We start from the raw sequence: 15,861 nt of genomic DNA, 5'->3' as shown, positions 1-15,861 counted from the left end.
AAAAAAATTGTAAGATGGACGAACAGACAGACGGACATCAGAAACATACCGTCCATCCCAAGTTAACCTGAATAATGCAAAGTCGATTGCATCAGTGCGTTAACTCTGTCCTGAAAAAAAAGATCATTACGGATCCGTAGCGCCGCATAACCGTAAATCTTGGAATAAGCACCTCTCGTTTAATAAGCGTTTCTCTTGATTAAGTACTCTTGCAATGGCCAAAATTCGAAATTGGTGCTCCCACCCCAAACTCCCCCAGCCATTCACCTTTGTTCTTGTTTGGGTGAGTACGGAGGCAACAAATGTTATGTGTAGCTGTCGGTATTGTTCCAATTAAATTATCGCTCGTCGTTTCGTACAATCATCGCTAATTGAGAATCAAAGATGAACTAGTCTTGACTTCAACATTACAATCAAGAAATGTTTTTCTTTTTCTTCCATGACGCATCTTACAATTTTGCATGGTCATCTTTTTGCATTATGCGGACAAAGCGTCCCGCTTTTGTGCGTTAAAACGCGGGTCACTGTTTGTAGTTGTTTACAGGCAAATAGTAAAAACATGGTACAAGTATAACTGTCCATCTCAAGATATGGCTAGGATTTGTGGAAAATCAAATAAGAACCCCCCTCCCCCCTACAACCATGCCTTATTCCAAATTTGAAAAACAGATAAACAAGCGCCTTTTCCAGGATATACCATATACGCTTTTGCTTCATGAATAAAAGTCTTCAAATCGTTAGAATTAAGCCCGTGTATTCCTCACGGAATCGAGTGCACTGATAATACTTCTTTTCAAAATACCATCGTTAATACACTGATTTTTGCCTTCAGGTGGTATTAACTAAGGTAGCATTTCATCGAATGAATCGTGTCGTTTTTGTGTTGTAACGTTCGAATAAATTCGAATACGTGATCGGCCATATCTAGATTATAAAACCGAGTATCTTTAAAAGTTTGAAGGCAGTTGTTGTGTATGGATATTTTATCGTTAAAGTGATCTTCTACTGCAATTAACACATTAAGCACCAGTGTCCGTAAGACTAATGTAGTTTAACTCACCAGCAACAAAAGAAATGCTTAAACCCAAGACTGAAACTGAAGCAAGTGATTTTCTGTTCTTTTTTTTTCCAGGCCTATCACACACAAGCAGACTCCCTGAATGCTCTGTCAAATTTCTTACTGGCCTACTGGAAAAATGACTCGACGTATAGTATAGAGACCATTAATTATCCGCTGCCACAGGTGAGTCTCAAATAGGGAACACACCTTCTGAGGTCGGTTGCATTTTTCAGTACTGATACTTTCCAAGGAAATTAAACACGAATCGCATCGTTATATAAGATAAACCAGGAGATCAACTGCCACTCATTTGCTAGAAATAGATCAAAGTTTTAGACGAATTAAGTTTTACAACAATCGCCGTTACCATGGCAACTCAATGACGTCATTTTCTTTTATGAAAAGTCAATTTTCTTAAAATGTAGAGATTGTTTTTCGAAACTTTCTTTTATTTTTTTTATTTTTTTTTATTGTTTTTACAAACATAATGCTGACTTACTTACAAAGTACTTACTTAGTTACATACAGCTTTAATACGTACTTACATATAACTTGCTGAGTGAAATACTTCTTACTTACATATTAACTAACAAGATAATGCTTACAAAACAGGAGCCGATGAGTTGGAGCCTGTTACAAAATAATGAAAAATAATTCTAATACAACTGATTACTACCTTACTTCGAAACTTTCCAAGGTACTGATACTTCAGGTACTTTTCTTTGTCATGAGCCAGTTAAAATATATTCCATGAGAGTGTTTTTGAGAATTTTTTGTCTAAGGTTTGTGAGACAAATAAAGAAAAATTCAAACTTACTTTTGGCGGGCTTATCAGAGACAAATTTTGACCTGGTATTAATTTTTCATGTGATTTCTAAAGAAAGGTAAGCATAAACAAGGAATGTATTTTGTCCTTTTGTCCAAACTTTGCTACTTTTAGACGTCAAAGTCAATTGTAAAAATTACCTGCTTGGGAATTTTCTAGCACTATGCTTCTTTGTCGCTAACCGCTACACCACCGCACTACCAAAAATTTTTGTTGGGACAGCATTAAAGCAACTGATTGAATTTTTGTTGTTGTCTGTTACAGGACCAGTTTTCTGTTGTAAGCTTTTTCCTGTTGACCCTAATGTTAGCATTTGCTGTTGCTTTTCTTGCGGCCAGTTTTGTTCCGTTTTTGGTCAAGGAAAGGAGCTCAAAGGTTTGCAGATGTTTGCTGTGCGATTTATTTATTGAGTCTGCAGTACAAAGTAGTTCGTAAAATTTGCTTTAGTAAATGCGTATTCTGGTTGGGTGATATATGTGTTTTGGTCTAATACAGATCATTGGTTAATGTAGTACATGTCTAAGGACGGTAGACGTCCTAAAATAGGCCTATTTTTGCGTGTTTATGACTGACTATGCGAGAAAAGCAGATCAAGCAAGGGATGTTGCGGAATGCAAAAAGAAAATTGGGGATAGCCCCGCATATTTGAGACAAGCGAAGCAACGATTCTAAAAAAGCTTTAAAATAAACAAAAAATGAATGGCATTTTCTCCCAAAGTAAAACTTAATTATTCTTTAAAAATGCGAGGTAATTCCCATCACCCCACCCCCTTCCCTAGTTTTCTTTTCACGCATCAGTCAATTCCAGCTGTGCCCATCCCCCCCCCCCCGGGCAGTAGTAGGGCATTCTCCCACACTGTCCATCCCGGGGGTCGGACATTAGCCTTCTACCCAATTACTCCGGGGCATTTGACCATCTCACTTTTCTCACCCTACAGCATTGTCGCTTTCTTAATGACAAATCTATTGACAAATACAGTAAGTTTCGCATTGAATGCGTCTAGATAGGACATAAAATGGGACGCTAGAGCTGTAGAATGACCTACGGGAAACAAGACCCAGCTAGGACTTAATTTGGTCTGAATTAGCTTAGATTTTACTGAAAGTAATACAAGAAACGCAGAAAATAAAACATTTTTGACTTGTTTGAGCCACCACCCCGGGGAATTTGAACAACTATTTTGTCCCGGCGGTGGGGCATTTGCCAGTTTATTTTCAAAAAATCCTAATTCCTGGGGGTCGGCCGTGGGGTGGGGGGGGGGGGGGATGGGCACTGTTGGAATTGACTGATGCATTAGATCCGATACCTTTTCACAGAACTCTTTTTGCGGCAGTCATAAACCACGCCACCGTCCTTAAGTGACCCGACTTTCTCGGACCATTTCGTGATGCACAGAAGGTATGCGCAGTGGCAACAGGAGGCACCGTCCCTAAATAGGTAACACTTTCGGAGTTATGGAAACAGAAGACGTTTGAGAAACACGGGCTTTAGCTGCTGCTTAGAGTTAAAATTTGGCGTGTCGAATCAACGCTTTTGCTACTCAGTAGCTATTAGTGATAGAATAAAGTAAAATTTACATAAAACAGGGAATGTCTCCTATAAATGTGAAAGATGTGGGCAATTTCTCTTAGTATTTATGCGAAATTTGCCTTTCATTATTTTGTCATTAATTAAATGGAACCTGTGTGAAACGTTCTGTAAAATAACCTGAAGTACAAGTTGTGTCATCTTTACTTTGTAATGGACCATGTTTCCTTGGTTAATATATTTTTTTATAGGCGAAGCATCTTCAGTTTGCGAGTGGTGTGGACGCTGTTGTTTTCTGGCTCGCCACGTATTCATGGGACTTCATCAACTACTTGTTTCCCATGCTGGGAATCATGATCATGTTCATATCATTTCAAGTAGATTCGCTGGGTTCCGTTTTTTTATTACTGGTAATTATTTTACTTTGATGTTTGTCACATGAATCTAGTTTAATGGCTTAGCTACCACGGATCTCCTATGGTACAGTATCCGAACAGGTAATGTAAAGCTATCCACCTCAATGATACCCACCTCGAATAGCCCTTGCTAATTGTGGGTAACTAACATTGTAAAAAGTGTCTTCTCTTATAATAAATTGTTGTTGTTATTGTTCGGAGAACTCGGATTTCCTGTTTTTGTTCTTCCCACTATGGCTCTGTCACAGATGAGAAAAATACTTCTGTCATTTATTCACCCACAACATCACATTTCCTTCACATATTGCCACAATTTTTGTTACTGAAATAGATCTTGGACTTATTTATAGCGGAGCTCCGCGCGCAGCGGAGCCCCATAGCTAAGAGAATTTGGTAACCCATGAATGCGAGAAATTTTGGTTTGGTTATGACGTCACTTTTGTCCACCCCTACCATACGCAGCGGTTGTTTCGCCCGAAAGTCGATTCGCTCGACGGTATATCGCCCGCACTCACGTCGATTAGCCCAATGTTAAAAATAATAAAATGGAAAACTTACATTGGAAAAAAAACTATAAGACCTACACGATGAAAAAAAGCGGAGATACAATCAGTAAAAATTCTACAAACTAAAAGAGGTCCTTACGTTGACGTGGTGAGTTTCTCCGAGATGTTAGAGATTTACCTTCAAGATGAATGATTATCATTTCAAGACAAATAGCTGGCATGTCGATTTGTAACAAATATTATTTAATTCATTTACTTTTGTTAGCGGGAAATTTTACCCCGAAGTGAAAAATTAGAACTAATTATGAAATCCATATGGAATTTGTGAATACGGTGTTTTTGTCGTGCGAATCGACGCAAGTTCTGGCGAAACACTTTCGGGCGAATCGACTTTCGCGCGAAACAACCGCAATTCGTACCACAGGAAAACTAAGATTGTGCGAAGGTGTGCTGCGATCGTGCTGCGACCCTTGTTTGTTTAGCGGGAAGTTGCTTTTAAGAAATACACAAAGACATTTTGAAGAAAACAAAATACAAAGTCAAGTTATGTAACCGACAGCGGGAGAAACAGCAAGACGACTAGCGGCGGGAGAAACAAATCGACTTGCACATCATCAGAATTTTGAAGTGAAACCATCTTACTCCGACCCGGCGCCACGAATCGTTGAACTTTTCCTCTTGAAGTGAAACGTTTCGCTTACTTGATGTTGTAAAACGAACGGAAAATCAGGAATTGGAATAAAAGGACTGGTTATTCTCATCAAGAGGCGAGTATATTCATGTAATTTTGTTGACAAAACTTTGCTTGTTTGCTGTCTTGCAAGAACTTGTTGTTTTGCAGTGTTGACACGCCGTTTAATAAGCTAAATACTGCTTACTTCACAGGGTTCTTTTGAGCTCACTTTTTTCGGTCCATGTTCATTATTTCCCTTGGAGTTTTATTTTCTAATCTACCCCAAATTTTGCCTTCCAACAGCGGGAGAAAGAGTATAAATACGACTCGCGGCTGGCGAGAGGTGGCATAAACAGAAACCTGCAGCAACCGAATCTTGAAGTGAACTCATTTTACCCCGATCCAGCTTGACGAAACGTTGGAAAGTTTCGCTCACTTAACGTTGTAAAACGAACGAAAAAATCAGCAGTGGAATAAAAGGACTGGTTATTCTCAGAAGAGGCGAGTATATCCATGTGATTTTGTTGACAAATCTTTGCTGGTTTGCAAGAAATTGATTTCTTGCACTGTTGACACGCAGTTTTACTTAAGCTAAAGCTTAATACTGCTAACTTTAAAGCAGTCTTTTTCGCTCATTTTTTCGTTTTTTTTATTTTTTTATTTTTTTTTCCCATGGAGTTTTATTTTCTAATCTCCTCCAATTTTGCTTTCCAACAGCGGGAAAAAGCGCCGGGCAACTAGCGGCGGGAGAAACATATGGACTCTTTTAGAGGCGGGATATCATAAACAGCGGCCAAAGAGAAATCATTTTTACTCTGATCCAATCGACGCGACGAAACGTTGCATTTTTCCGCTTGAAGTGAAACTTTTCGCTTACTCAAAGTTGTAAAACGAACGAAAAATCAGCAATGGAATAAAAGGACTCGTTATCGATCTCCAAAGAGGCGAGTATGTTATTTTATGTGATTTTGTTGACAAAACTTTAATTTGCTGTTTTGCAAGATATTGTTTTTCTTGAAGTGTTGACACTGCAACTTGTTTAACTTTTGTAAAAGCTACTGCTAACTAATTTTATTCTCAGGTATATAGTTAGTGTAACAAATGTCTTGGAATACACTGTATAAACTACTGACAAGTTTTTTCTTGCATATATTTGTATTTTAACATTTATTTGTGACAATCTTTACAGAGAACAAACACAAATACTTAAAAGAATAGGATATAACGGCAAAGATTTAGATGTGTGAGTATTCTTGACTGAAAGTCTTCAAAGAACGTTAAAAGCGAAGTGTGATTTCATTTTCATCAATACAATTAGCTTACGCAAAATATTTATTCGCTTATTTGTGCAAATTTTTTAAAGATCGTTTAGTTTATTTCTGTACTGATTACTATATATACAGAAGTTTGCCTCGAAAAAGAATAATAACAGCAGAAAAAATAAATATCAATAGGAGGCGATAGGAGGAAGTACCCGTCCTGAATATTTACCTTCAGTGTACATGTTGTTCAATTTTATCCTTGGTTTGAATTTTATCTTCCTATTGTTCTTGGGCATGGTAATGTGGGATAATGAGTTTGAAACAATGGAAAATAAAATTTAAACCAAGGATAAAATTGAACCACAACATACATACATGTAATATTTTGATATTTGATTTTGGACCCCCACTCACATAATCATGTAGCTTAGAATGCCTCTTTTGCTGAAATGGGTTTTTGGGTTTAAGAGGATACCTTAATACCACCTTGTATAACAGGTAGTATATGTATTCACATGAAGCCAAGTATAATTTAAAGTTTAATTTTGAAGCGGCAGGGGTATTTTGCAGAATGCTGAATTCATAGAAGTCCTTTTATGGAATGGCTGCCATAACAACAACTTAAAGCTAACTGTCTGTATGAACCAGTGCTTAATCCTAGACAGTAAAGAGAAGTGCTTATACCTAAATAACTTCATTCGTTGCTTAAAGGGGAAGTGTCATGGGGTTTAATTGACCTCTTTTGTTAAAAATGGTGAGATAAGACCTTCACTTTGCTACAAAATAATTCTAGAACAATGAGAGGAGAAAAATCAACTCAATTCTTGACAGGAACGACTCGTGATTTGTTTTAGCTCGTTTTGGAAACAAAAATACGAGAACTTGAAAAACATTAGCCTGAGATTTTTCAAGTTTTAATCCATTGTGACCTAGTCTGTCCTTGGCCAGAGGCACTAATCGACAGCTTTTTTTTTTTTTTGCACTGGGGTGATAATTTATAACAAACCTAGACAACTATCTTTTTGTTTCTGTTGTCAGACAAACATTTTTGGGTTTTGAAATTACATCAGATTTTCGTGATACTTCCCCTTTAATGCTAAACTGTCATAGGTAATATAAAATGCAACATTCGGCATTCAGCAAATACCCCTGCCGGTTAAGCAACAAAAAATATTGTTAAGGTCTAAGCACTTTTCTTTACTATCTAGGGTTAAGCAATTCACCAATTTAACGCAAAGTGTGTGGCACTCCGTCCACTTCTAGTGCTGAACCTTTTCGTCGGCGGCGATGGTCAAGTTCACACTCGCTATCATCACTCTCACTCTCACTAAACCTCCCCTCGCTTTCACTGCACCATGTTTCGCCCACAACAACAGTGTCGTCTCCATCACTTTCATGATCATCATCGTCAGATGTGTGTTCGTTAGCTTGTAAAAGACGCTGGCCTGGCACTTTCATTGTCGCTAATGTCTGTCCCCTTGCTTCTTGTGGTTCACTTGTTTTAAGCACAATCTTTTCATTTTTCAATTTTTTCTTGTATGGAAGGGAGTGGTTTTTTTTTTTTAAAGTAAATGTTTAGTTCAAAAACATAAAGAGATTTAAACCCTTGTAGTCAGTAATAGTAACTCTTTGCAATATTGTAATCCTTGTTCTCGGTTTCGTCGGTTCTCGATGGTTGCTTGATTTTGCAAATCTTTGGAGAAATGGAGATGATTAAAATGGTCTAGGTGTATTTTAACTAGCTCCTCAGAAGCCACAAAGGTACACTATAGAAGAAAAGTCTGTAATTTCTTTCACTGTGTTCAGCTTTCCTTCATTGAATGATTTTGTTTTTATTTGCGCTCTAGGCATAAAGTAATCAACTGGCCGTGCTGTTTCGTCTAAAGAAGTAGCCAGAGATTCAAAGACACTTTAATTTGCACCTTATTTTTTCTTTATCCGGAAAAGGGCATGGAATTCTGCCCATCATGGAGCCAGCCAACCAATTTTTGCATGAAGCGCACTGCTGCTCTTTCTTAACCTTGTAGGACTATCTTTGACAAATTCCATGTATAGCTCTCCGACATCGTGGTGATCATTTATATAGTCTTTTTTTATGTTTTTTTTCCTTTCATTTAAGTACCACACATTACTTACAACACCAACACTGCTTAAGATACTAACATTATTAACAAAACTAAATTTCTAGCAATGATTAACACTATTTACAATATAGTAACATTTCTTACAATACTAACAGTTACTATAAATACAACACTTATGTTAGTTATGCTAGCTATTTTAATTTATAATACATATAATTTTTATTTATTAACCTAGTTTTCTACAGTTTGTTAGTAAGGGAGAAAAATCGAGAGCACTGTACCGTTATAAAGTATCTAGAGCGTACAGTCTATATTTTTTCCATTTAAGTTTGTGACTGGATCGTTCTTATTTGACTTCGTTGTTTTCCATTCTAATCGATAAACGTAGTTGATCTTATTGGTGAATATTCTAAAAGAAGGATGAATACCTTTTTGGCGACAATCATAGATATATTGCTTAGCTAAAATTACGAGATGATTTAATAAAAGAAAATCTTCCTTTCTCTGCCAGATTCCCAAAAGAATATCAGTATTAGAAAGTTTATCTAAGTCTATATTTATTTTTTTGCACCAACAAATAAAGTCCAGCCAGAAACTTGTAGTATAGGAGCACGTAATAAATAAATGTTCGAGAGATTCGTTCTCTTGTTCACAGAATGTGCATAATGGCGAAGTTATTAGACCTATTTTGCAGAGGAATGAATTCGTTACTAAGTATCTATTTAAAATTTTGTATTGAAATTCCCGCGATTTTGTATCCACGAGGATTTTAAATGGCAATTTGTTTATTTCGTGCCAATCTAAACATTTACCTGAGTACAGATCCGTAAATTTCTTTTCCGCAGTTGGAGTTCTTTCAAACTTTGCTCGTATTTCCTTATAAACATTTTTCGAAACAGCTTCATCGATTCCAACGCACATGTTCTTTAAACATCATTCTTGTCACTTACAAGATCTTCGAGTGTGACTATTCCTTTATTAAATAGGCTATAATAAAAAAAATCGATGTTCCATTAATTAAAATATCCTTATTATTCCATATTATTGTATTCGCTCTTGTGTTATTTTTCAAAATTTGACTGCACTCTCCCGTTGCTGCAGAATGCTCAGCGAAGATTTGTAAGCATTCCTTTTAAAAACGAGGTAGTTTAACAGGAAGTTTTTAAGTTCAAATCTACAAGCCAAAACTAATTTTCCGCCAACTTGCTTTAAATATTGCGAAAGAATCATTTTCCAACTACTTTGTTGCGCCTTAGCAAATTTTTTGCAGCACATGATTTGTTGCGTCTTTATAATCGATTCTAGATGCGGTGCTCTCAAGCCGCCATTTTCCTCATCACTTATCAGGACTGAGCGTTTCACTTTATTCTTTCCTTTCCAAATAAAGTTAAATAAGATTTTGTTTACTTCTTTGATTATGTCCTTGTGTATACACACTAAGCCAGCCCTATACATAATAACCGGGACCGCAAATGTTTTTATGATTTGTATGCGTCCAAGAACCATTAGGTTTCTCCAATTCCAAAATTGCAATTTTTCTTTAATAGATTTTAAAATTTCTTCAAAATTAAGCTTTTTCCAAAGAACCTGATCTTACGTAAAATAAACTCCTAAGATTTTTATGGCCTTTTTAACACTAATAGTTCTATTTGCAGGGGTTGTTAAAGTCGCCGGTATTGGATTCTTATTTCCCAAAAACATTATCTCCGTCTTTTCGTAGTTGATTTTTAGACCAGAGCACAAAGTGAAGCTGTCAACAGTGTCTAATAATACGTTGAGCGAGGTATGATTTCTCAAAAAAACTGTCAAGTCGTCAGCGAATAACTCTAACTTTATCTCTTCATTATCAACTTGTATTCCTTTAATTTCTTTGTTGAGACGTATGTTAATAGCCACAATTTCCAAACAAATAATAAATAGATATTGGGATAATGGATCACCTTGTCTAACACCCTTACCGACTTCAAAGGGGGCTGTTGTGAAACTATTGTTCATCACCGTACTGGAAATGTTTTTGTAAAAAGTTTGTATCCAGCGAATCAAAGACGGACCAAAGTTAAAGATGGAAAGCACCTTATACATGAAGCCACGATTAACCGAGTCAAAGGCTTTCTTGAAGTCAATAGCTACTAACATTCCGTTGATGTACCTTTCTGTATAATCTAGGATCGTCATCTATAGTTCTAACGGCATCGAGGATCGTCCTTCCTTTAACATAAGCATTTTGATTGAAATGTATTATTTTAGGCAAAACCTGCTGCAGTCTTGTGGCAATTGCCTTAGAGCCAATCTTGGTATCGACGTTAATCAACGAAATTGGTCTCCAGTTACTTATGTGTCGCTTGTCTTTCCCTTTCTTCTCTATTGACTTAATGATTGCCTGCTGTTGAGTACTTGAGAGTTCACCATGGTCGTATGAGCAATTAAGACAATCAACCAGTAGGTTTCCTAAGGAGTTCCAAAACGTTTTATAAAATTTAACAGTAAGACCATCATTACCAGGCGACGTACTATTTTCGAACGACTGAAGGCAATCAAAACATTCCTTAACTGATAATTTCCCTTCGCAAATATTCTTCATTTCGGAGGTAAGTTTAGGAATTTCTGGTCTCAGCAAAAACGGATGACTCTCGTCTACTTCTTCGTCATTTCCGGCGTATAGATCCGAGTAAAATGTAACCATTTCCGTCGAAATTTTCTTTGCATTTGTGGTAAGCATGCCATCACAAATTCAAGCAAAATAATTATAGCTAGGGACGTGTTTTCTCTGAACTTTCTTATGCCTTCATCAAATTATGATTAGCTAGGTACTGTTGAAAAAAAAATGCCTCCTCCTTCTCTGTTACAAATGCCCTTATGCAATCTGACAAACAGGTGCATCTTCAATGCGCAATGCTGTTATGCATTTCTCTCTATTCTTTATCTTCGCGATTTTCATAGTCAGCTAGTCACAGCCATCTTCTAAATATTTCTTCGTCTGATTTGTCATGAAAAATATTCCCATTTTATAGAACTGTTATCGATAATGGCTAGCATCTCCAACTGCAGAATTAGTTCTTTCAGCTTCCCCCTGGCCACTGTCTTCATGTGCTTGATGTATCCTGATGCGGTTATCAGAGTCTCCAAATTCTGGACATTTCGGTATTTCGGAACCTGACTTCATCAAACAACATTATCTTAATTAACTACTGCATCATAAATACTGTACATGCAGTATTTATGGAATAGATCACATTAAAAAATGGCTACAATTGTATTTCATCTCCAGAAAAATTGATTTTTAAAGAGAATCTATGGACCAGTTTGTCAAAGAGATTATACAGTTACAATCAATTTGTATGATGACTGAACATTTTTTTTCAAAAAAGACGGTAGGGGTCTAGATCAATGTAACTATTTGCATGGAATATTAGAATGATTCCTTGGCAAAGCAAACAACAGCTATTTATGTGAATGTGGTTTATAACATAAAAGCACTGCATTCTCTATGCAGTGAATGTCAGCCTTTATATCATTTTAATTTTTAGTAAAGGATTTTTTAAAATGAAATTTATTAGTTAATTATAATGCAAATGTCATTTTAAAAATGTTAAGACTCCAGAAGTGCTTGTATTTTCCATTTTAGAGGAGGTTTTAAAGTTAAAAAGGGAGATAGGGCGGAGTGGGCATGGTATTTTACCATGGTTTGCAGGATAGCTCATGAGAGGGGGGGGGGAACAGAAAAAAAAATATGAATTTTAGAACATCATCGGGTGGGGGGGGGGGGGGGCTTCCAAAATATGAAAGGGAAGACTTTATAAATAATCATAGGCCCCCATATGCATAAATTATGAACCTTCCGTGAGGAGTGTTTTAAGAACTGCCACTGCCTGGGCACAAGAGCCATGCACAGAGGGTGTAACCTTTTCTGGTAGATTTAAACCTTGTGTTTTAGCCGTAACAAAAAATAAATTAATGTAAGCTTTTTATTTACCATCACAGATCATGACAGATGTGATGAAAACACTATATGGCTCAAGAATCACTTTGTTAATGGAAGTTTTTGTTGAGGCAGTTCATAAACTTGTAAATTATGCATTCTCGGTGAATGTTTCTGTGTGCACTTTTCCCATCAAGGGATAGGTCCAGTTGTGTATTAAATTTCTTACCTTTTTTTATGAATGTTTATGATGGCAGGAACCAAATAGAATAGGCACTTACTGAGCATGTAATATTTATCTTCAGCAGTAAAGAATTTAATTAGTTGGCCAGGTAGGGCTATTGCTCTAGCATGGTGTGTACAACAGATTGGCCACTGGATGCCTGGGCCTAGCTGTGTTTATAAGCAACAGAGCACTGTCACTCAATCATTCTTACAACTGTTCAATTGATAAAGATGCTTAACAAAAATATGCTGAACATTAGGGGCATTCCCATTATACGTTTCCCATCACTCACCAGTAATCTGGGAGAGGAGATGGCTGATATTCAGGCCATGTTTAATGCAACCAGACCCTGGCTTCTACAGATAAAAGGTCAAACTTCTTATCAGCCATCTCTTTTAATTAAAAGAAAACTTTCAAACTTGGTAGTGAGTAATGAATTATGAAAATTAATATGTACAGGTATTAATTTTTACAGTGCAATCTCAGCTATTTGAACCCTCAATTTTTCGATACTCCTGATTCTTTGAACAAATAAAATTCTCTTGGATTTGCTTCAGTCAGATTTTTTACCTCCTATTTTTTGAACAAAATTCTGTTTCTCTTGCAGGTTAAAAACAATTGGTATTCCACTGTAGTGATTCAGTTATCATTATTATACAAATGTTATACCCAAAGTTGATTGTTTTTTTTTTATTTACTTTTGATTACCCTAGAATAACTGTTTATTTTTCATGGGTTTTGTGACATCAGTGACCAGTGCTACAGTTTTCTACACCTTATCACATAGTCTGGTATACCTTTTTCAGTAACATAAGGAAAAACACTAATATCATTTTTCTTTTCCATTCTGTCCTCTGGGTTTACGTAAAATCTTCTTTATTTACATGTATATAAGAACAGTTTAAACCACTCATTGTTTTGAAGAATGAAGTAATAAAATGCTTTTAATTTGCAATAGTTTAAGCAAAATATTATCTGTACATCATTTTGTGAATTCAGAAGAGGACTATTATATGCACACTCAACTCTCTTTAAGCACTCTTGTACGTTCCATTTTTTTCTTGGAAAAACCAGATGATGAAAAGTAATGTAAGGAATATTTTTACAGAATGCTTATGAAATGATACATGGTAGGTATCTTGCTTTGTAAAAATGAATGGGACTTCTCAGATGAGGTGCTATCCATGAGCTGGAGTGATGGCTGAGGCTGCCGCAGTGTTAGTGTTTAGCAGTGTAATGACTTCTTCAATTGGGATTTTGCGTGTAAGGACGAAAGGTTAATAGGTTGAAGCAAGGCTTGTACCATTACTTAAATTGAAAAACAAGAGAATAAAATCTGCAGTGTAAATTTTTGTGGTAAAGGAAACCGCTTAATTTTCTTCTCAGTATTACCTCAGTAACGAAATGCGATTCATGCAAGGTAAAATAAAACTCTTTGACTTTGGCAGGATTCAAACCCATTACCCCAGGATTTTGATCACTGATGGACCTAATGTACTCACTAGGGCAATGCGAAATTTAAGTGGTCTCCTTCCCACACAGGCATTTAAACTCCAGAAATAATTATCTAATTTCCCAGTTGTATAATCAGTACTGCACAGCACAAAATTTCATTATCCCTTAATTGTTGTGTTATTTCTTTACTTAACTCCAAGTGAACTCTCATGTAGCAACGTTTTTTTTGTTTTGTTTTTTTTGGTTGTTTTTTTTTTTTTTAATTTATTTATTGACAATACAATCCATTACATTGCCATACATACAATACAGATATACAATAGTTAATAGTAATAATAGCTAACAATAGTTAATAATAATAGTTTTACAACACCGCAGTTAGTGCCAGGCAACTTCTTACATTTCATTTTTTTTTTTGTTATTTCCACAGTTACATAGTTACAGTTTACATATAGTACGTAATTAAACATAACTGTGGACTTGATCTTTAAAGAATCGTTTCCTCAAACATTCTCCATTTTTTCCTAAACGAATTGGTCTTATTCGATTTAAGAGAAATGTGCCTTTCAGTTTGATATTTATTTAATAAAATTCTCTTAAAGTGGCTAAAAGATGGTTTCGTTTCTTTACACCGGCAAGTCCACAGATACGTTTTTCCTAAAATAAGTATATAGTTTTGCAGATCCATCTCCTCCTCTAAGAACCCTAAAATAATCTCACAATAGAGAGGCCTACGCAACTGTTTAGTTTATTTAAAATTTTGTCACAAACTTCATTCCAAAAGGAGGTCGAGAAAGAACAATCAAAGAAAATATGAGATATCGTCTCTATAGTGTGATGACAGAAGGAGCAGTTGGGGTTAGAAGCATAGCCTATCTTACAAAGTAATTCATTTGTGTATAGAATTGAATTTAATACTTTATATTGAAAGGAACGTAGATAAGGTTCATTTGCGGCTCTCAGTGGCATCACAAATGCCTCCGAAAGTTGCTTATCCTCTAGATCGAATTCCTCTCCCAACTTAACCCATTTATTTGGTTTTTCGTATTTTTGCTTTATAAGATAGTGATAATAGTCACGGCACTTAAAATTTTCTAAATCAAAGATATTTTCTACGTCGGGCATGTGAAAACGCAGTTTCAATGGAACTGATTGCCTTAGACCGGTCCATACTAAAAAGTTAGAGTTCTTTAATCCTGTAACTTTGACAACTTGAAAAAATTAAAGGATTTGATTGACTCCAGGTATAGCTGCGTTTTGTTGGATTCTTTACTCGCCAAATGTCATGCAAATCCAGCTCGGACTGTAGCAGCTCAATTGTGTTAATCACAGATTTCCTTGGGATTTGATTGCCACCTCTTTTGTCAATAACTGGATTTAAAGGACAGTTAAAATCTCCTCCCATGATGATGTTCTCGATATCATCAAGGTTTTTATTTACAATGGTTTGCAGGACTGTGTGGTAAAAGGCAACCAGTTCCTCGTCTCGATTAGGGCCGTATATATTAACTAAAAGAGCGGGTTCTCCGCTCAGGAGTACTTTTAATATTATAAATCTACCATTTGCATCAATAACCGATTCCTTAATGACACAATCAAAATTATTCCTGATTAAAATTGCGACACCTCTTGCATTATTAGCCCCATGAGAGCAGACCAGCGTCGCACCCCATTCTCTTTGCCAAGAAACTTCATTCCCTTGGGTAGAATGTGTTTCTTGAAGGAAAACAACATCGGGTTTTTGTTTTCTGAGCCAAGTAAATATAGTTCGTCGTTTACGACAGTTGCCTATGCCTCTCGTATTTAAAGAAATGAATTTACCTCTCACCATTTGTGATGATAAGACATGTGAAATAGTCTAAATTTAGTAGAAGATGGATCTTTATATACCGGTTAATTACTGATA

At 36.1% G+C, this 15,861-nt stretch overlaps 1 protein-coding gene across 1 annotated transcript in view; it reads left to right on the top strand.

Moving 5' to 3' along the window:
- LOC146481065 (phospholipid-transporting ATPase ABCA3-like) overlaps positions 1–15,861 on the top strand; it is a 112,298-nt gene that overhangs the window by 64,983 nt on the left and 31,454 nt on the right. The window contains exons 25-27 of the mRNA XM_085108728.1: positions 1,133–1,243; positions 2,151–2,261; positions 3,666–3,824. Of these exons, the coding sequence (XP_084964854.1) occupies positions 1,133–1,243; positions 2,151–2,261; positions 3,666–3,824 (381 nt within the window). The remainder of the gene's footprint in view (positions 1–1,132; positions 1,244–2,150; positions 2,262–3,665; positions 3,825–15,861) is intronic.

This window comes from Pavona decussata, unplaced genomic scaffold, assembly GCF_977016875.1.
Source record: "Pavona decussata unplaced genomic scaffold, jaPavDecu1.1 SCAFFOLD_51, whole genome shotgun sequence".
Classification (NCBI taxonomy): domain Eukaryota; kingdom Metazoa; phylum Cnidaria; class Anthozoa; order Scleractinia; family Agariciidae; genus Pavona; species Pavona decussata.
This window is presented reverse-complemented; position numbering and strand designations above follow the sequence as displayed.